This window comes from Lissotriton helveticus, chromosome 12, assembly GCF_964261635.1.
Source record: "Lissotriton helveticus chromosome 12, aLisHel1.1, whole genome shotgun sequence".
Classification (NCBI taxonomy): domain Eukaryota; kingdom Metazoa; phylum Chordata; class Amphibia; order Caudata; family Salamandridae; genus Lissotriton; species Lissotriton helveticus.
Genome location: NC_136073.1, coordinates 620,206,353 through 620,229,556, shown reverse-complemented (window position 1 = coordinate 620,229,556; position 23,204 = coordinate 620,206,353). Strand labels below are relative to the sequence as shown.

The following is a 23,204-nucleotide window of genomic DNA, read 5'->3' as shown; positions in this document are numbered from 1 at the left end:
TATTTACACCTACGTATAAGGACTCTGCCATGTTTACCTGACTATGAACGGGTCCCTCGACACCCCCTCAAAACCCCTGCATGTAGGTTACCCCCTTGCAGCTTCCGAATCCCTTCTCAGAGCAGTTCTCTCTGGTAACTTTTGTCCATTTGGTTTTTCCCATCTCCCCACACTGAGTCCTGATACTGCCCTCATATTGTACAATGGGGTCAAAACGTTGTTGACTTAAAACAAAAACCCTATATGTGTTTTTTATATGAATCAAATGGGCTGTTTACTTGATACACATGCTGATTACCTTAATCACGCGTGTGTACTCCACTAAAGAGGGCACTAAGCACTTTTTTCACTCGCACCCATCTTTCATTATTATTTGTAAGTTCTTCATGAAATGGGAAATTGATTACTATAATGCAGTATGTGTGTATTAGGGAGACCGCTATCTTTAGAAATTATTCAGTATTTTATTCTCTGCATTAAAACCTAATACCAAGGCTTCACTGAGCTGATATCTCTTGCTATACATTTCCATCCTCAGTTGCTCCTCGGATTGTTGTGGATCCGAAGCCCACGACAACAGACATTGGTTCGGACGTGACACTAACGTGTGTCTGGGCGGGGAACCCTCCCCTCACACTCACATGGACAAAGAAAGGATCCAACATGGTAATGTTTTCTGCTTTTCTGATTGGACAGTATGGCACCTAGTGCGCATGCTTGAGTTGAACGCCCTTGCTTCTTTTTATTAGAATTTTAAACTTTTGTGTTTTTAGGAATTTAAGGTGTGATTCACTTTCCCTAGTGGAGATTGGTTACGATTCATGGTAATACCAAGACAATTTCTCTCACCCACTGTCCACTGAACTGTGTGGGAATGAGTCTGTCGCTTTTGGTTTAGCTGCTGATTGGCAAGTGTCAACTTAATCATAAAACCCACCATCAAAATGCGACACTATACTGTACATTGTCAGTCTTTCATGAAAGTCAATGCAGTTATGATCTGAATTACCCTATCTCCTCTCTCTAAAAAATGGGGGCTTCAGACATATTGGAAGAAAACTATTTGGGATCGTCCACATATTTCAGTGATATGGGCTATGAATTTTCACATAGAAGTGTATAGCAACTCAGTGAAACAAAACGTTTACTGTAACTCAGTTTGAAGAACAGTATGGTGAAAATATTTCGATATGTAAATTAAAACGTGTATTTTACCATTCTTACCATATATCTCCAGATAATAGGCAAACAATATATTTTTACTGTGCTCCCTTCTCACACCCCTCCAAGAAAAATAAACTGTCCACAGATACTAATGAAAAACAGCAAAACAAATGCAAATTCATGTGCCCTTATAAATACCCACACCATCTGTGAACAAATAGGTCCTTCGTTTAGATCAGATTTCTCCATTCTGTTGCGTAGGAAATTTCCTTGAAACGGAGTCAAATTCCAGTGCATTGCTAACCAAATGCTGTGTTAACGGTACTCTGGTTTGGATTACAGGGTCCAAATTCGGAAGCAAGGTACAACATTTTAGAACTCAACTTTGGAATTCAGAGAAAAAACTCAAAATTGCCAGAGTGTGGGAATTCACCCACTGGTCTGAATCCTTCACGAAGAGAGAAGCGAAACCGGTGGATTTTTGCTTACTCCATTTAGTCCCTGTGTTTAGAATAGAAAATGTTTTGCTCGTGTAATCACTCAATCTTTTTGAAAAAATAGCAAATTAAATGATTGATGTGGGGAGATATCGTCCTGCTCTTTCCATTAACCCTAAAGTTGTATTTTTATTTGCCCCTGGTACAAACATGTTCAAACACTTCTGAAAATTGATACACTTTTCATATAATCTACCATTTAAATAAGTATTTTATAACGTATCTTTACAATTACAAAATATCAAATGCAAAAAGAAAGTTGTTCTTAGTCAGTAGAGCAACTTGGTAAGCATGTTTAAGTCATTGAACATCTTTATTCAGCGATCTACAGTCTGGCATGACCCTGGTGAAGCAGACCTTTACCAGATTATATAATCCTGCGCTCTGGTTCGATCAACGCCAGCCACATGGACATATTGCATGAACGAATGATTGTCCTGAAGGAGAGAACCTGATCTTAGAATTTAATGATGTACCAAATTCTAGTCACCCGATCTACTGTATTGCTCCACTTGTACTTTTAGTCTATAGTCTGATTTAGAGGTACGTAGGAGCACTGCAATTAATTTTAGCATCCTTTTGGCAAAATCTATGTGAGCTTCCATGTATCACTTTTTTAGAGATCGCTACTTTGCCCTAGTCATACTGAGGATGACAAAAATTTAATCTCGCTTACTGCCTTTGAAAAGCAAAATAACCCAGTACCTACTGTACAGTCGTAATGGATTGAAGTCTATTGGCGCTTTCTCAAAATGTCAGTATGGTTGATTCTAAAGCTCGAAGAAAGCAACTTTATTCAGTGGACCTCTTCTACTGCCTGTCACAGTGGTGATGTTTCAACAACAAACCATTATCGGGTGGAAAGGATGTTGCTTGATGAGAAAAGGGTGGTGTGATGTGCCCTGGTCCAATCCCAGACTCCACCCAGGGAGGAGTGGAGTGCGCTCATTCAAGACGAGAGAATGGATCCCCTGGGAGCCCACTTGCAACACATCAGCAGATTTCTGAGAGACTCATCTGTGCATCACAAAACACCCAGCATTAGACAAACAAAGGTAGATATTATTCAGGTCAGATTTCATTGCATGCTGATAACGCTGAAAAAACATTCAGACATTGGACAGAGAGGGCAAAACTCCATTTGTGAAAACAATGGTCATTCTGCCCTGCCCACCTGTAGTAATCGATGGTGACTCCTGCTAGCCACCTGAAGATGCTGGAGTGTGTATAATGAGTAAAAGACCACTCCACAGTTGCCATGTCAACCAAATTAGTTTGCTCAGGTTGGTCTGATACACCAGTGCTTGTATAGCCCCCCTCGGTACCTCTAATACTGCTTGATCCCAATTCTGTGTTAGGGTTCACAAGCAACTGACAGCTCTGTGTCTCTTGACAGTACTAAGAGATACTAAGATCACGAACAGTGTGAGACCACCCTCAGATTCTTTGTGTTTCCTGCCACACTTGCACCAACATCTTTTTCGGTCTATGTTTGTAGGTTCTAAGCAACAGTAACCAGCTTTATCTGAAATCGGTCAACCAGAAGGACGCAGGACAGTACATCTGCAAGGCCATCGTCCCGCGGATTGGAGTGGGCGAGAAGGAAGTTGCTCTCTATGTTAATGGTACGTCTTCAATTTGATACCATTCCATGCAGTAAAATATGCAGAGACACCAATGTGACACACATACATTTTAAAGTATTCTTTGCCTGTGGAAGTTATCCCTGCCAAGAGAAGTTAGTCATATTTGAGATGTTAAACGGTGCATGATCTTCATGTGGTATTACTGAAGTTGCTTAGTCAACAACATTGTATTCTTCTGGTACAGCAAAGAAACACAATGCCTCACCAACCAGTTAATGTAATTTATATTGCTACCTATCCAACCCCATCCAAGGGGCACGGCAAACAGTGATTATTGGTACCCAACCATAGGCCTTCTAACTTTATTGTCCTAGGACCTCACCTACTATGGTTCTGCAGACTGAACTCCAAGTGTACACCCTCAGCACCTGACACACAGTGATAGCAAGGGAAGCAGTCAAAGGGAAGCAGGCAGGGAGGTAGTGTGGTATCCCAAAACACAGCAGTTGTGCAACAGACCCAATAAATGCTGTCCAGCCCAGTGTTTCTTTTACTAAAAAAGAGAAACACTTCAATACAGTATAAAACACACTTCTAAACACTGAATTACAGAAAAAACACTTATACATGTACGTATAGCAGGGAATGTACACCAATCGGGTTCAATAGAAGTACAGGTGAAGGCTCCCTATTTAATGTGACCTGCAGCTACCTGGTTCTGTGGCCCATATGTTTGTCCTTAAAAATGTTAAAGCACTGAGTCTTTAATGTGACTGTGTGGTTCTAACCTAGTTTTGTTCAGCGTGTGATGCACTCATGGGATTTGATCAGTTCCTGGCTTAACCCGGGTATTGATTGCCTGATGTGATGAGTGTGTCTCTGGGGTTCTTGAGTTAGCCTTGCATTCCTGGATTTTCTCTGTGCATCTTTATGCTGGTCGCAGCTCTTGGAATGCCGTCAATTGGCTCAGGAGCTCTGCCTGCATGTGGATGTGCTGCATATTTACCGTGCCCGTTGGTAGAGTGATCACCACTCACTCAGGCTCCTGGTGGTGATCGGAGCAGTGATTTGTAGCTTTTGGTGTTTCAGGTCTTGGTCACTCGTACCTGCAGGTGTCTCTGGTCACAGTTACACATTGTTGTGTGGACGTCTGGTTGGCATAAAGTAGAGCTACAGAACACCCTCATTCATCATCACAGAAGCTCACATCTCTTGCAAGATGAACAGGTGGCTTCAGGATAGACCAGAAAGGCTGGGGATACCTATTGGATACTCTGGACGGTGCCGATTACACTCCTCACTGCAGTTCTGAGATTTATTCAAACCTCTGCTGATCACTTTTTAGTTTACTTTAGACCAGCTCCCACAGTGCAATGGATATGTCCAAATGTGGGTCCTGCACTCATTTTGCCTCTGGAACCAATATGCGCCCGACCGAAGAGCCACAACAAGGAAGGGCAAAACCGGCTTGGCTTGAATGTGTAACTTTTCAGTGAGGACCTAGCTTGGTTGTACTGTTCCCATTGGAGTAGGATCAAGGCTGATTCGCCCATGACTGGGCATAATCTGAGATGGCATTAGGGGCCCAAAAACAATGTACTAGGGTACGGCCCCAAATAATTGCCAGTGGCTGAGATTAATTCAAGCATCCCACTCATCACTTTTTATTTACTTCAGTTCAAAGTTTCAAAGTGGCACGAATGACACAGGAAACAACATTCAAAAGGAAAGAAAGCATGTTCTGTATATTTGAGGCGTGGTGTACCAAGAACAAACTAGGTAATTTCAAAAATAGACAGTTCAAGTTGGGGTTCTTTAGCGAAGGTGACAACTCATTCTGGTTGGTCATCTCTGAAAGGTGTGCCCAAAGATCAAACGTTTCATGATTTCGATATACTTCCTCTTGATTGATTTGATTGAATAAATGCAGAGTAAAAAGGATGTTTGTTAAATGCCTTAGACTGTAGCGTTGTTGGATGTCGCGCTTAGCATGCGTGACGCTACGCTGAATGAATCACAGGAGCCGGCGTTTCAGTTACCACGCGGCTCCCTACTGCCTTGTCGAGGCCACGCCCGTTATTTTATACTAGCTAGCGTCTGACGTCACGCGTCCGCGCTAGCGCACTCCGACAGCGTGGGTAGGCTGGAATGCATCCTCACGCGTCGGAACATTTCATTTAACGTAAGTAATGCACGTGACTCCGAAATAACAATGTTTTGCGTTCCTGTAATCTTTTCGTGCTTCTTGGTAGATGTGAAAATGCCCTTTGTTAAGTCTTTTGCTGTCTGTTTGTTTTCCAGGCCCCCCAATAATATCAAGCGAGCCCGTTCAGTACACCGTGCGGGGTGATCGTGGGAAAGTGGAGTGCTTCATTGGGAGCACCCCTCCTCCGGATCGAATCGTAAGTAGTAACTCCATGTTGTAAAATTCTAGCTTCTGTTGAGTCTCTCCTGGTCTGTCTACATTTATTCTAATAATATTGTATCCCAGTTTGTCTCTGGTTCTCCCATCTTTCCAGCTCAAGTTCTCTTTCTGTACCATTCTCTCCCTCTATTCTCAACACTTCTGTTTCTGCACCTCTATATCCATCTCTCCCCATCTGCCTTCCCTCCTTTGCTGACTGCAGCTCCTACACTATCGTGTCCTAGCTGCTTGTCTCCCCACAAACCCAACACGTATGAAAGACATGCCGGGCTTGTGTTGTGTGCATTCATCTTAACAAGTTTTGTCGAAGCCAATAGATCTGGCGTCCATGTCTTAAAGCATGCAAACACAGAAATACATGAATGCTGTGATGGTGGTAATTATATAGGTGATAATGTGGCAGTTATAATGTGGGTGATGATAGTGGTGGTAATGGACTCAGTGGCGATATCCGCGATGGCGGCAGTGTTAATATAATTGTGGTGCTGGTGGTAATGGGTCCCACTTGAGTCCTGACAAAAGCATTAAAAAAAAGCATTTTGCAGTAAAATAGGATTGCTTTGGGTTTACAGTGCATCTATGACACAAAGAATTGAATGTGTCATGATTGAGTGTATTTTTCCAGATATAAAGTAGTCCCTAATGCATTGCAATTCAAGCTCTCCAGAGGTGGCGAAATGATACACCAGCCAGTAGTATAAAGTGTATAAAGTGAGAGGATGACATTCCTACAGGTGAAGCCAAAGAAGCAAAGCTCAGTCTTGCACTTCTTTATTCAAGACCTGATAACAATATGTCTTGCAGACAGCTGCTCTGTGAATCCACATCTAAAGCAGAATGGCTCTCTGTGCCAGTCATATATGGGTTTAGCTTGTAAAACGATTGCCATCATTAAAGGCTGGCTAGAAATACAATGTCTTTAAAAACTGATGGCTCGAATAACTAGGCCCGCCAGTAGACGATTCTGAAATTGATTCCAGGAACACATCTGTGTGAGTTTTCTCATTTATCCAAGATAACATGGTCTTATTAAATTGCTATTTCCATTATTTTCTACTCTTTCAAAACGGTCTCGTAGACAAGTGAAAAACTGTGACGGGGCGGGGTGGATATGTTGAAATTCACTGACTAAAACAAGCAAAAAAGTGACCCTGTGGGGAAATAAATTTGGAATGAAAAATTAATCGCTAATGTTGTACACTTGGCAAGACAGTTAAGGGTGAGTGTCAAGGAGAGGTCTGGTGAATATGGAAGTTTCTAGTAGGGCGTGGCAATAACACAGCTATACCAGGCAGCCACTCAAAGCATCACCAGCCAGGATCTGTGCCCGAATGATCCTGACCAATCAAGTACGGCTAATGTTTGGCAAAATGTCTTGTTGCCTACATTACCATAAATCCTTGAACAGCCTTTGATTTGAGCAAGACCAGAAAGACTTTGGCCGCACATTCTGTTATGCAAAGGGCGCACTTTCTCTGTTTGGACCCGGAGCACCTTAAAACAGGTGCACCAGGCGCAAACAGGGAACGTGCATCCTGTTACATGGAATCCAATGGCCTTGGTCAGCCGCAAACTCGAGCTGCTGCATTACTGTGAAAAAATGGAGCAGCTGTGCTTTGGAGCCGAAGCCGCTATGTGTTTCACTGTGCAGGCGGCAACCAGTCCGCATTTTGAAAGAGGGTTAGAGATCACCGTGCAAACGGCTCAAGTGAGTGACTGCACCCACCTGCAAGGGGATGTGTGGGGGTGTCCATGGGGACCCCCTTTCCTCCCTCCAGAGGGTGCACTGACAGTGCAGCATCTTCTAGGTAGCGCACTGTTAGTGCGCATTCTGATAGATTCTTTGACTCTGCGCCTGTGTCTGCACTACGGCGCCGGCGCAGTGGCAAAGGCATTTCTTCATTTGCATGGGGCCATGCCCCCATGCAATGAGGGAATGCCCTCTGATGATAACGCTGGCGCTTTATGTGCAGCAGTGCTATCGCTATTACAGAAGGGGCCGCACTAGCGTCTGCTCCCCCTTCTGTAATACCAAAGTGCCCCGAGGGTGCACAAAGCGGGCGCAAACGCCCGTTGTGCCTTTAGTGCACTTATGTAATATGACCCCTGGACAGCAATTTGTTTCCTAGGCGTATCCCTTTTCTTGACATAGTAAGATATTGTTGATATTTTACAGCTAGTTAAAATGCTGAGTGATGTTTGTACGCTGTAGTATAGTGTACCCCTTTACTTTTTTCTGTGCCCCTTACTGCAGCACCGTGCCAAGACCCCTGAAGCTACTCTTTGTGCTATACAGGGTACGAGGATTGGAAACATTGCTTCCCTGATATTGCACTATTCTATAAAGTCTGTAATCATGAACACTGTATAAACTTCATTGGATCAGCCGCTGTCCTGTGGTGCTGCATGTAAACTATTTGGGTCTGCTCTTTAATGCCAGTGTTCACTGCACAGGAGGATTCATACTGTGTGCTCTGGTGTTGGCGAATTTGCACCGGGAAGAACTACTATGGTTTAATCACTTTGCCCATTGTGGTCAAATGTATGCACCAACACATTATATAATGCAGCAGAACATGTCCTCCAAATATCAGAGGCGTAGGCGAGCGGGCATTGTCACCACAGAAGATGGAGGATTTTCTAGGCGTAGGAAGGGGGGTGTGGTGGGTGCGGGCAGCCCCGGGTGTCATCACTGAGAGGGGTGACAAAATGGCAAAAATGTGTTTTAAAGACTTATTTTGGCCCTTTTGTCAAGCCGGGGGTGACCAGAAATGTTCGCACCGGTACCACCTGACCTTGCTACACCACTGGTTTAGTCAGAGACTATCTGTTTTAAAGCATCATAGCATGAAGTGTGTGATTCACACTTTGTATACTCGCCATATTTAGTTTAACAGGTCTGCCAGGATTTAAAATAATGCTAGTTTGAGTTCACATCAAGCGTGACAACGTGGGTTTCTCACACATTAGAGGTCTCTCTCTATGTACAGGCAATCCTCATATTCCCTTCCAGCTTCACCCACTTGCCTTTTACAACCTTAGGAAATATTTTTGTGGGGAAATTAGTCAACAACTGGCCAATTATCTGCTACTAAACAATTAATTTCCCTTTCGCAGATGTTTTTGTATCTAATTAAAGCCGCACTCATGCCATTCCACAGCTGGCATGCTGTAAACGTGTTTTTTCATCTACTGACCTCCCCCCCCCACACTTATAAAATCCATCAGTTGTTGACTGTTAATAACAACAGAATTCATTACTTTTAGCCCTGGAGAAGTCCCTTAATGAGGACTTGCGACAGCATTAACCTTAGCGTTGTCTTTGGGTGATTAATGAGCCCAGCAGATGGACTATTGATAGACTTGTTCCTTTGGTGGTGTTGCTCTTAGAGGTGCTAAGCAACATTAGCAGCAAGACACTGTTTAGGCAAAGAAAGGCAGCAAGCCGAGACCTGATGCGTATATGCCACATCGGACCGTGTTTTGCAAGTGCTGCTGGTGAGGGCGATGACTCTATCCAATCAACATACCGTAAATATATTCAATAAATAACATATCATGGAATTGGATGTTAAAGAGCAGCTCTTGTGATTTTTAAGTATTTGCCTCTCAAGCCCATTTAACTGCATATTTGTTTAGTAATAGACATTTACATTAGCATATACATTTGCTACAAATGCATACATTACATTTGCAGACCTTTGACTGGCCCATGGTTCAGAAGTTAATGTGGCTATCTAATGTTGGCATCTCCCAGACAAAGTCAGAGGGCTGTCTATGCACAGTGAGTGTTTGCGTTGGTTCTGACTTCATACCTGCGAACACCACAGCAGGATTTAAGGAGATAGCGGCAGGATCTGCAAATCCTAGAGGATTGATTGAGGTGCAAAAAAAGGTCTAGTTGTGGCTATAAGATAGATAGGTGCTCATTTTGCATACATAGCCCGACAGAGTCTGGTTGCCAAGCGTTTACGCCTGGTGATAACCTTAGTGTTTGAAGCTTTAGATTTTACTGCTATGTGAAACTTATCTTTTCTCAATTCTTTATGTCAGGCAAGTATTCACAGATCCAAGACGTCTACTTTCCTGAGCACCCCCAGGCCCCCCACGCTTTAACTTTTCAAATAAGAACCATGGAGTGTTCAATCGTTTGAAATACATATTTTGGTCTCAGAGGTGGTGTATAGGAACATCCTTAAAGGGTACTGTCTTGAAATCTGCTGAAAAGCATTTTCAATTTAAAAGAAAAGTGCCTCCTTCAAAGTAAGTTTTGCCTGCCTGCTGAATCTGGGGGATGTCTGTTCAGCTATTCTTGGGTTCTGCAGTTCCATTCAAGTCCTAGAGTATCTGAAAAAAGTCACACATATACCCTTTCCTTTCTCCTACGTTACCTAATATTGCCACAGTTAACGAAAAATTAGCATAACATTCAATCAAATGCCTTAAAGTTTGATGTAGTTCTCAAAGCAGAAGGAACAACTCTGCCTATGAATATTTGGCAAATCATATCTGATCTGTGGTAAAACGAATAAAATATATTCACATATTGCTATAGCATTGAAAAAACGTTTGGGAAAGTAAAGTTGTGTAATATGCACCTGGTCCATCAAATCGAGAGATCTGATTGTAATGAAATGCTACTTCTGATGGTTATATATGTATTATTCAAGAATGTACATTTAATGGTTGCATTTCATATAAATCTCACGCTTTGATATTAATGGTTAAAGTATAATCAGAGCACTAATTTAGTAAACCTCCATATTTAAATTGTGTACATTAGCTTAACGTTTTTGATGACCTCACAGAGTGACTACCTGTGATGTCATTGCTCACATCTTCAGCTGCATATGATAAGCCTGCCACCCTCAGGTTCCTGAAGCACATGGAGAAAGTCTAGGTTATGCTGCTGTTGTGTAATGTGGTGATGCTTGTGGAGTAGGGAAAAAGACTCTACAGTTCCAGTCCTCAAGTAATCATTTGTATGTGTTAGATTTTGGAAACTGTAGTCATTCATGTCCCATTCAGAATGTCAACCTTCCTAGACAGGAAACCAGATGGAAGCTGGTAAGGGATACACAGAATGAGTTTATTACCTATAATAACTCGATTGCATGCCTAATGAATAGAGCATCAAAATGTAAAGGTTTAAAAACTGTCCCTTATTGTTATTCATTTGTTTCCACAGGCATGGGCGTGGAAGGAGAACTTTCTGGAAACGGGTACGCTAGAGCGATATACTGTGGAACGCACCAACACCGGAAGCGGAGTGCTGTCTACACTGTCAATCAACAATGTGATGGAGGCCGATTTCCAGACACGGTACAACTGCACAGCTTGGAACGTGTTCGGACCTGGGACGGCCATCATCCAGTTGGAAGAAAAAGGTGCTAGAGCAAGTAATAAGCTGATACTCTACATGTGATAGCTACTCTGTCCAGCTTTTGTACTGTATTGCTGCGCCCTCCACATTGCAAATCGCATGAAACCTGCTTACAGTCTAAAAATGTACAGACACTTTACACAATGGAGTTGAGTAGAAGATGAACTGAATAACTGCAATGAACATAAATTGGACACGTGGGTGTTGATTTTTTATTTTTATCTTTTGAGTTTTATATAGCGCGATCTTGACCCAAAGGTATTCTGTATCAGAGCGCTTTACATGAGCACCAGTTGTGTTACACAAGGACACATTCATTTTTGTTAGGCACGGGGAGATTAAGTGGTGTTGGCCAGAATCACAGGATGTTGAGCATCATTGTCGAGACTCAAACCCGGTTCCCAACATCCATCATTCTTGCTTCTAGAGGTATGGTAAGAAAGCATTAGCATTCCAACTGCTTAAGAGAATGCTAGAGAGTTTCCCTTATAAAATGATCAGCGGTTAATTGTAGGACCCTTTCTTGCTCATGCGTTGTCATGGCCTCATATCAATGTACATTAAATGCCAACACTGCACAGAAATGCCACTTATTTGATGCCAGCGTGCCTACAATAGCACACTGCCCTCCTCCAATCTCATTCTTGTCACCAGTGCTGTAATCTTCAATAAAACATCTTCTTCACTCTCACACACACGCACAAACACACACACACGCACGCACACCAGCACACGCACACCCCCCACACCCCTTCCCAGCTGGGCAGAGCATGTAAGCACCCTGGCAAGACCTCGAGTGACATCCAGCAAGCTTTAAAATACATTGCAACATCAACAAGAAAAATATCATCTGTGAAACAGGATCAGTTATGACACAGAAACCAACTCATAGTCAGGCCTGTGGTGGATTCCTTGAAACCGCATCAAATAAATGCGTAGGTTGCAGCCAATCTCAAGATCGTTGAAGACTCTCATGCACAGCCTCGGAGGTATGTACACCTGAACCTCTAAACCTTATGCACCTTTCCAAGGTGTGAAACATTTTTTTCCTTTTTTTTTTCCGTTTACCTGATGAATAAGGAAAGGAGCTTGCAGGTTTTTACGTCAATGTTTCAGGGAGAACAATGGTTCTAAGTATTTAAGTTTAACACCTCGTTCAAAATAAGTCTCCCCACTTTAACCTGCAGGAAAATATTAAGCGTGGCATGAGATTGTGATCCAGGCAGGAGTTATCTAGGATCAGAGAGTTTATCCACCACACCTCCAATTCAAGATAGGCTGAGATAGGCTGAGACTGACTTATCTACAACATATGACTGTCAATAGTTGGCCTAACGGCTAAGGCGCTCGACCTCGGACCTGGGGATCTGGGTTCGAGTCTCGGTAACGACGCCAAAAACCCCCTGTGATTCTGGGCAAATCACTTAATCTCCCCGTGCCTAAAATGAAAGTGTGTCCTCATGTAACGTAACTGGTGCTATGTAAAGCGCTCTGATAACTGATTCGGTTCGGTTCTAGTTCGCGCTATATAAAACTCTGCAAAAAAAAAAAATAGTTACACTGCATGAAACCGAGTGCATTGTAGCAGACTGTATTGTTGTTATTTCTGGCTGCCACTGATAATGTGCTCCAAGGAATTCTCACTGGAGATTTACATACTCCCAGTATTACATATTTCAATCATTAGAATGTTGATAGAAATTTTACAGAGGTCTTAACTGTATGATTGGTATTTTGAAAGAATAGGCTACGTTACAACACATACGTTTGGAACGCATGACATTACAACGCGGTCATTACAACGACTGTGTTGTTAGATCGCATACTATTGCAACGCAAGTCATTACAACGACTTGCTGTAGGGGAGGCGCTGGATGTTGGAATAGTATAATTTACTATTCCAATTCCAGTCTGTGCAACAGTAGAGAAGGTTTTGGATTGTAAATCCAACACCTTCTGCCCCCTACGGCAAGTCATTGTAACAACTTGCATTGTAATGGTCTGCAATGTAACAATGCGGTTGTTGTAATGACTGTGTTATAATGGCATGCGTTGTATTGCATGTGTGGTAAACACTTTTTACCAGTTTGAAAATCTTTTCCTTTGTACATTGGGCTCTCAAAGACAGAATAAGTGTTTATTTCTTATTTTGTATTTACATATAAAACCTCTCTACCTTAGGAAAAGTTAGTGTGCTTTGCAAAGAACAGCAATTGAGAAAGTTCATGTTTGTACAAACATGAAAATAGAAATCAAACCTAAAGCGAGGCGGCCAGGCAAGAGATGGCTCCTCTCAACACATCAAGGTTTGTACAGCAGTCTACAGCGGTGACCTGTGCTATAGACATGATCGGTTCTAATGGAGGACCAAGAAATAGAAAGTGTACAAATATTATTCACTCTGGTCTACACATGGTCCAGTCCATTGGATTGTCTTACAAGCACATGTCCTTCCGCTCTTTCCTGGGATTTTCAAACTCCTCTTTTTATTTCTGGGTTGACGCGCTTATGCTTAATGTTGGAAAATCCTAGTGTTAATATTGATAGCCCGTTCAGGTGGCCTGGTGATTCCATAGGGTACAAGCAAAATTGGGTCCCCCCAGGGTGGCTGGCCACATTTCAGATGCTTTATCTCAATTTTATTCTGTGAACAGAAGTGCAAAAAAGTATTTTGGGCATATAGTTTCTATGTTCTTTGGAGTGTTTTATGTTCTGTAAATTAAAAAATGTAAACTGAATGTTCAAAATTAACGAGTGTCTGTTTTTAGAGCTCCTGTTTATGTGCAAAGTGGTATCTAGGGACAGACAGCAGGTGTTTATTCTTACCCGACTTTGAATTCAGATTTCATAAATCAACTTTTTACAATAGAGACAAAGATTAAAACACTCTTATTCCCATCGCACATAAAATTAACTACAAGTCATATTAACGATTGTTTTCACTTATGTAAGATGAGAATGGAAATGTGAAATCGAATATATATTTTAATATGAAACTTGGAATTTTATTGTATTGCCCACAAATAAGTATTACATTTTTGTATATCTAAAACCATACAAGTGTTTTTTGTAATACACAGGGCATAAAGTTAAAGTAAAGGAAATAATTCTCTAGAAGATGCGCCGGTCACACAAGTTTATAGTTTTTACGAGCCACCAGACTGAATTTCATGAAATATATTGTGTGAAATTGTGAAGTCCAACTCTTTCGTCTCTTCTTTTGTTGCAGAAGTGCTACCAGTTGGCATCATTGCTGCGGCTACAATCGGTGCAGGAATCCTCGTCATCTTCTTCTTTTCCTTGTTCATCTTCTTTCTCTACCGACGGCGTAAAGGAAGTAAGTGCACATTTTTTCGTGTCCGTGACTCCAAGGCACTGTGGGTCCCTTTTACAATTAAATCCATGGTCCTTAGATTAGTGTTATGAGTGTGTGATGCTGTGCACCATTCCTGGTTTTCAACTCTGTTTTGCATTCATTGTGACAATCTGTAGTTTTTTTTTTGAGGGTGTAAAAAACCAAACATGATATCAAGTGCAAAGCCTTTTAAGCCTATTCGTCCTTCAATGGTGCAGCTCGGTTGGAGCTATGACTATGAAACCAGCTGAAAAAGAAAATCTAGTTGGGTTTTCAGTATAATAACCACATTGGATATTCATAATAGCACTTCTTGGTCCTCACGAGAAAACTACAGAAATTTGCACTTTTTTGTCTGGACGAACATTGAACTTGTTGTACACTGGATCTATGGCAGAAATAATCTAAGTTATTAACATTTTTCAAATGGCAGCCTCCGTGTACCCACACATACACGCAGACACACACACTCACTCATGTGCTTACTTGGAAGAAGGTTAACCTGGTACATTTTATCTCACTTTATAGTAGGGATAAGAGAACTAGGCCCTGATTAACAAGTTTGAGGGATGATTTTGATCCATGTGCAAAAAGGTAACACTTACCAAAAATCTTTTGATGAAAATAAGAGGAATATACCGAACACTGTAGAAAAGATGCTCTACTGCCTCTTTCCACATGTAATTCCCCATTTTTAGATGGCAACATTGGAATCTGCTGTAATTACTGTCTACGTTAACTAACTCATTACAGGCAATACATGCTTTGCAGGTGCAGTAAATACCCGACCACGTACGCCACACTGAGATTCAGGGTCTTCGTGTGCATCCAGCTTCATCTGTGGGGTTTGTTCCTTACCTGTCATTTGCCTAACTTGCCCACTATTGGAAGCATAGGACTGTATGCCTCAGACCACATTGGATGTGAATTTCAATGTCAGGACTGATTTAATTCGATGCAGTTGAGTTGATGAATCCCTGACTCCATGGCCTTGACCACAGGCACAGAAATGCATGTGGATGATGGCTGTTTTTGCCTTCAACGTTTTTAATTCGCTGGCCGAACATCACTTATCTGTACTTATCAGGTGTGTTTTGCTGGATACATTTGTATAAGACACTGCAGTCTTATTCGTTTTTCTAGGTGTCCACACAGTAGGCTCTGTGACACCATTTATTGGACTGTCAAAATTAAAAGCAACATTGAATGTAATGGAATGTCATCATACTTCTAATGTTTCTCCAAAGAAAGCATCATTACTTAAAACATATATACTAGGTGGCAATTTGTGATCACTTTTAACATCTGCAACGCAGAAAAACTCAAGTGGTCTGCTCAGCTTATGACGCACAAGCAGATTTTAGCCCATTCTACCTATACTCTGCTCCATTGTCACAATTTGATAAAGTTAAACATGGAAGCCCCACGTAGGAGCCTCTTATCAGCAATTTATGGTGATATGGTGAGGGTGATTCCAATGTTAGAACAGATTTTGTCGTAGATGTGACGGAGTCTACCGTCCACCAGATTCAAAATGAGGCCCTTTGCTTTAAAGAGGATTGTAAGAATAGAAGATATGGGCTAAGCATAGTTTTTTCTGCAAACGAAACTGCTTTAAAATCATTCTGTAAATTCATCAAAATTGATGCTGTTTAGATGTCACCTTTGTGATTTTATTTATAAAAGTATCATTTTTGCCAGATAACATCCTATTCATCAGAAAAAATACTCCGGGAACATTTCATTAAGATGCATTTGTTTTTTTTTATAGTTTTATATAAAGTGATATGTTATGTTGATTTTGTATAGCACACTAATCTCCTGAGAGGGTATCCAGGTGCTTGGGCATGGTGTGTGGTTCTAAGGTGCTTATATGAAGAGCCAGGTCTTCACTTTACTGTGGAACCCAAGAAGTGAGGAGGAGGTTTGATGTGTTGAGGGAAGTCGCTCCATGTCTTGGGTGCAATGTAGGAAAATGAGCGACCTCCAGATTTACTTTTGCAGATGCGTGTGTGAGAGTGAGGCACAGCATATATGTCTGATGGGTTGATAAATGTGTATGTGGCTGTTCAGATAGCCTGGTCTTGTGTTGTATAGGGCCTTTGTATGTGTGTGTGAGAAGTTTGCATTGGATGCGCTTGTGAAGGGGGAGCCAGTGAAGCTTCCTGAGGTGTGCTGTGATGTCAGTGTGGCATGGGAGGTTGGGTATGAGTCTTGCAGATTTATTCTGATTGGTCTAGACTCTGTGTATGAGTTGTTCAGAGATTCCAGCATAGATTGTTACCATAGTCCAGCTTGCTGTTGATGATTGTCTGCGTGATGATCCATCTGGTGTTCTGAGGCAACCATTTGAAAATCTTTAGCTGCATGTATATGAGGTGGAAGCAGGAAGTGCACACTACATTGACTTGAGCCTTCATGTGGTCCTTGCCATCTAGGATGATCCCTAGCTTTCTTGCATAGTCTGTGGGTGTTGGTCCTAGCAACAATGACCACCAGGTGGAATTCCATGGGGCTGTAATGTTGAGCTTGTCATCTAGGATGATCATTAGATATCTTGAATAGTTTGTGGGTGTTGGTCCTAGCTCCGACGACCACCAGGTGGAATCCCATGAGGAGGCCTTGTTGCTGATGAGTAGTACTTCATCTTGTCAGAGTTGGGTTTCCTGCAGTTGGGTTGCATCAGTCTCCTGCCATCGTCATGCAGCTGGTGATTTTGATTCTGGTGGTGTTTGTCTCCTCTGTCAGGGAAAGGATGAGTTGTGTGTCATTGGCATAGGAGATGACGGTAATGTCTTGTGATCGGATGATGTTGGCGAGAGGTGTCATGTATATATTGAAAAGAATGGGGCTGAGGGATGATCCCTGTGGGACACCGCGTATCAGTTTCTTGGTTTCTGATGTGAAGGGTGGCAGCCTTTGGGTTCTTCCTGTGAGGAAGTAATAGATCCATTTGGGAAAGGATCCTTGTATGCCAATCATGTGGAGTCTTCTGATGAGGGAGTTGTGGGCGACTGTGTCAAAGGCCATGGAGAGGTCAAGCAGGAGGAAGGCAGCAGTTTCTCCTCAGTCCAGGATGTTTTGAATGTCATTGATGGCCACTATGAGTGTTGTTTCACTGTTGTGGTTCTTTCTGACTTCTGATTCTGTTATGTAGAAGATGGTGAAGTTCGAGGTGGGTTGTGAGTTGCTTGTTATTGGCCTACTCAATAACTTTGACTGCCTATGGGAGCAGTAAGATGGGTCAGAAGTTGACCAGTCGGTTCGCGTTAGCTGTGGGCTTCTTGAGAAGGGTGTTGATTTCTGCAAGATTCCATTAATTCAGAAAAGTAGCCATCCTGATGGAGGTGTTGAAAATGTGGGTCAGGGTGGTGCCTATTGGTGATGTTCCCAGGTTGTAGATGTGATGGGGCATGAATCCCTTGGAGGCCCTGAGTGGATGGTTCGCATGACTGCCACTGTGTTGTTTCTATTGAGGGGGTTCTATTCAGTCAGGTGATTGTCTTGATTGATGGTGGGTAGGTTAGCAATGAGTTCTCTGAGGTTGGGTTGGTGTGCAAAATTACTGTGGAAGACGTTGGATAGGTTGTCACAGAATTGTTGGGAGGCAGCAATGTTGTTGACCGTGGCTGAGGGCAAGGGGAAATCCTCTGACTGAGAAGAACTCCTTTCAGCTGTTGGAGCCTCATTTTATGGGGTCCCAAGTGTTTTTGTCTTGGTGTCTCCAATTTGCTGGGGATAGCATCTGAGTGCAGACTTGTAGGTAGTTCTCTTGATTGTGTTTTGGCTGGCTCTCCATTTCCTTTGTAGCTGTTCACAGTGTCTCTGAGTTCTTCTGTGTACCACAACATAAAAGGGTTTCAGCACTCTATACAGTATTATTGATGTTTCATATCACAGTCCACAAAAAAATAGCACATAAAGAAAGAGTATCCAAGTCCAGGGTATGTGTTTCTTGATGCAGTATTCACTTTATTTTTCATAAACAGATTCTCCCATCACAATGTCATTGATCATAGCCACTCGTTTCGTCTCCTGAGACTTCTTCAGGGCTATTAAGAAAATACACAAATACATATATTTAAAATGACTGAGCCTAAACCCAATAACAAAAACTAAATATACAAATAATAAGTGTATTTACAAAATCATATCCTTCTCACAATTATGTACAATAATTGATACCTGGTCACACGCCTAAGAATAGTAAGTAATCAAACAGGTTCAAGAATCGATGTTAATACCAACAAAAAGATCCGCAATCCGTATATAGACGTATTACTGCGGTCAAAATCATTGAGTTTGGCATCAAATCGCATCAATATACAACGGAGAACGTTTGTAACAAACAAACCCTAACACTATATACTAAAGACCCCATACAATAATTTATGTGACAATAAAAATCCATACTTTTCAACGTATGGCATACAGTGTATTCTTCAAATGTTCGCAGTGTTTCAAGAACAGTAAAGATAAAGTACTTTAAAATGTTCAGAGGATCTGAAATAATAAACATTTAGGGAATTAAATTATAAATCCCTTAAACAGAGAGATCAGAAATATATACAAACTTCCTTTTAACATCAATGGTTTATCACATGACGTTCCGTGGTAAAAAGCAGAAAGCCCAAAGAAGTCAAGAGGGCTAATACAAGTCAAACTCTAACTCTATTAAGATAGATTTGATTAGGGACCAGGTCTCTGCTTATGAACAAGCATTGGAAGTATCTGTTTATTACTACTCTCGTCCCAATTTTTATTGCAGCCATCTTTAAGGTGAGTTTAAAACCTAACGTTATCTGTGTTAGGACATTTACAAGCACATTTCTGCACAGGACTGCCCATGTTAAGACTTCCCTTAATAATATGCCTCCCTTTATGATTGCGTATTACAATGATGTTGATTCACATCATTTCATTCAAACCGCGATAGCTAGAATGTGTCTGCCCTAAATAGTCAGGAAACTATGGCGGCCATCTTTGAAACATGGCTCGCTACGTGGCGTTGTATACACTCAGAAAGGTTTCCAGGATTATTCCCTTTACAGATGCATGTCTGCACATCGGCTCCCAAGTTCACACTCCAATTATCAATGTGGCTCACTAGATGATTTATTTACGATAACAAAGGGGTTATCAAAATGACCTAATTTTCTAATGGCACAATGACTTCGGTTAAGTCTAATCTAAGTAGCCCGGTAGTTTGCGTCGCCATCTTTGAAACGTGCTCCTTACACAACAATATGTGTCCTTGTGCACGTACCAGTAAATATCCTAACTTTAAAGCGTATCGGCATCGCGCCACAAATACCAACGCACCTATTAGTAGTTTTTAGTATATTTTAAGGCAATATTATACAAACACCAATATGAACTCTATTACCGCTCATAAGACTATAAAATCTCTTCCCATCATGTTTAAATCAACAGAGGATTCATATACCCACAAAGGCTTACCAACGATCAGCCTGATAACCGTACGCAGCGAGGTCAGTGTGTCAATTTCACGAAATAGAGCTGCAAAGAACTTACGTTTTTAAAGGCCGACACCCGGAATCGAAAAGTCATATGACTTTCGTTTTACCCAATTAACGAATACCCTTCAAAATGTAATGTGGCAGCCATCTTACAGGTGTTATTTAAAGCTTAAAAATCGCATTCTATAGTCCCTAAACAGAGCAGGCATGTGACTTTCGTTTTAACCAATTAACGAATACCGGTCAGCATGGAATGTGGCGGCCATCTTATAATTATTAGCCATAGCATAAGGAACACGTTCTAAGGTCCCTAAACAGAGCGGGTACACATTTTTCAAGTACAAAATATTGACAACAGCAAAATTGAATTTAAAATACGATCTTATATTCGGGTTTATGTTGGTGTTTCTTTTGAAAACATTGCCTTGTCGTGCGAGTTCTTTAAAGCACAAGGGTTGTAAGAAATTAGCCTGATGTACCAGCAGATGCATGGGTGTGACAAAATTTCCCCATAAATGCAGTGCATGCTGTTCCATACTATTGTGGGTGAGGAATGCATGTAAAGGCGGCGGCCATATTTGAGGACAATAGTTAGTGTGTACATATCAAATAATAGTGGCAAGGTGCCTTTTACATGTTCCTAATCATTATAATACATTATTGGTATACAGACATTTGCTTGATAATACCAGTCCCAATCAGGACAATTTGAGGGATCTTCTTTCACCCCAAAAGCACCAACCAATGTATGTATACAAGCGAATTGTAATCACCAGAGTGCCTTTTCTGTAATCCTAGTCGGTAAAATATATTAAAAAAACCAGATATACATACAATTCTTTTTAGAGAGATAGTAACTTTTTAAATCTTGCTATGATTGATTCAAATCACCTCATGACAATTTTAAGGTACATCACCAGTGTCTCATATTGTAAATATTTCATGAGTTGCAGACAACTTGTTGCCCGTATGAAAACTCAAGAAAAAAACGAAAAAAACATTTGCGTGTCACAGTGAGTTTTTTTCACAATATGACAATTACACATTTCCAAAACATTTTTTTGTTAAAGAACTTTACAACAGTCTCAAATTAAAACATAAATCTCTCAGACTTGAAGTTTTCCTGATGAATTTCGAACTATGTGAATGCCCGTGACACCTCATTTGGTCGTCATGCAATTACATATATACATCATCATCAGTCTCATCACAGAAAATGGTGCATCTCATCATTAGTGTTTAGGCCATATTGCACAGTCCTAAGACGTCATATCCAAGAAGCTTCTCATTGCCTAAGAAGCAATTCCTTATCACCTCCTCTCTCCGGCATCTTAACCTGATCAATGCCATGGAAGGTAAAGGTCATGTCATTCGGATGCTCATTCGGATGTTCATGTTGTATATGCATTGAAACAGGATATTTATCATCTCCATTCTTGATAGCTCTCGCATGCTCCTGTATTCGCAGTTTAAGACTGCGTATGCTACTCCCAATATATTTGTTTTGACAGGAGCATGTGATCATGTGCACTGTGAAAGTGGTGTTACAATTGATTAAACAATTGATCGAGAACTCCCTTAATGTATCATTCCTGAATCTCCTGCTCGTGTTGAGGCCAAATTTACAGACACTTCAATTACCACAAATGTGGGAACCAAGAGGTTTATCTGGTAGCAATGTTGTCGGTGGAATGGAAATGTCCCTGATGTAACTAGGGCTTATTATATCCTTCAAGGTCTTACTTCTACGGTAAACTACTCTCGGTTTCCTAGATGATTCAGTGTTCAGAAACCCCTCTTTTCCAAGGAGATGCCAGTTCATTCTCAAGATGTTATACATGTGATTGCTGAACATATTATGCTCAGTAATAAAGAGAATCTCAGAATCTGATTTTTTTTACATCTGGTTTCCTCCCCACTCTGGGCATCAAAATGTAATTTCTTTTAAGAGATACGGCCCTCCTCTCTGCCTTGTCCAGGCAAGCTCGATTATACCCCCTCTTGGCAAAATGTGTCTTAATTTTACTGATGTTTCTTGTAAAGTCTTCCTCCAAGCTACAATTTCGCCTGGCACGAACCATCTCGCCATAAGGCATGGCTTCAATGGTAGAGTGTGGATGTGCACTAGTCATATTCAGGTAACCGTTGCACGCAGTCTTTTTTCTGAATATATCACTATGTATAGTTGCATCCTTAATGAATAATTTAAGCTCCAAATACTCTATGCTGGTATCAGAGTATTGGATGGTGAATTTCACATTGAATTTATTTTTGTTTAAGTAGCAAAAATATTCGTTAAGCTGTTCCACAGATCCATGCCATATCATAATGAGGTTGTCAATATATCTGGCGTAAATGATCACATTATCGCTCCATGTATGCGCTTCGGCCCCCAGACATGCTCCGCCTCATACAACCCCATAAAGAGGTTAGCATAGGATGGAGCATATCTGGAGCCCATTGCGGTGCCACGTTGCTGCAAGAACCACTCACCATTGTGTAAGAACGCGTTATGTGTTAGAATAATCTCTGCCATGGTTAGGAGCATATCAGTATGTTCTAAATGTTGTGCCCCCCATTTAAAAAGGAAATGTTTCAATGCCCTCATCATATCTTGAATGTGAATACAAGTATAAAGACTTTCCACATCCATGGTAACGAAAAGTAAATTCTCATGGTCCCATTTAAAATCCTCAAGTTTACACAAGAGATCTGAACTATCTCTAAGATATGAGGGTAAATTCTTCACAATAGGTTGAAGATAGTTATCAACGTATTGAGATATGTGCTCAGTTGGCCCACCATTTCCGGAAATAATGGGGCGACCAGGTGGAAAGGCGCCCCCTTTATTAATCTTTGGTAAGAGGTAAATACAAGGTGACCTGGAATGGTGGGCCTGTAAAAATGTATGTTCCTGATCTGATAAAAAAAAATGTGATTTGTGCTACATCATGATTCGTTGGCTATGATCAATGGAATTGTAAAGAGAGAATCTGTTTATGAAAAATAAAGTGAATACAGCAGCAAGAAACACATACCCAGGACTTGGATACTCCTTCTTTATGTGCTATTTTTTTTGTGGACTGTGATATGAAATATCAATAATACTGTATAGAGTGCTGAAACCCTTTTGTGTTGCATTATTTGTAGGACTTGTTCCTATTTTGTGGGGAGTATAGGAGGGAGTACTCCCTGTTTTTGTGCAGCACTAGCTACTCAATGGTACTATTCACGTGTTAGGTGTGGATCTTATCAGCCTCTGCCCTCAGTCTTGTTGTTTTTTCTTCTGTGTACCACTTGGCCGGATATGCTGC

General features: G+C 41.3%; 1 protein-coding gene across 2 annotated transcripts in view; it reads left to right on the top strand.

The window, feature by feature from the left end:
* KIRREL1 (kirre like nephrin family adhesion molecule 1) overlaps positions 1-23,204 on the top strand; it is a 459,284-nt gene that overhangs the window by 410,145 nt on the left and 25,935 nt on the right. The window contains exons 8-12 of one of the 2 annotated variants that reach the window (XM_078670245.1): positions 539-666; positions 3,160-3,286; positions 5,549-5,649; positions 10,861-11,059; positions 14,285-14,392. In XM_078670245.1, the coding sequence (XP_078526371.1) occupies positions 539-666; positions 3,160-3,286; positions 5,549-5,649; positions 10,861-11,059; positions 14,285-14,392 (663 nt within the window). Of the gene's footprint in view, positions 1-538; positions 667-3,159; positions 3,287-5,548; positions 5,650-10,860; positions 11,072-14,284; positions 14,393-23,204 lie in introns of both variants that reach the window. The other variant, XM_078670244.1, reaches the window with a different exon arrangement.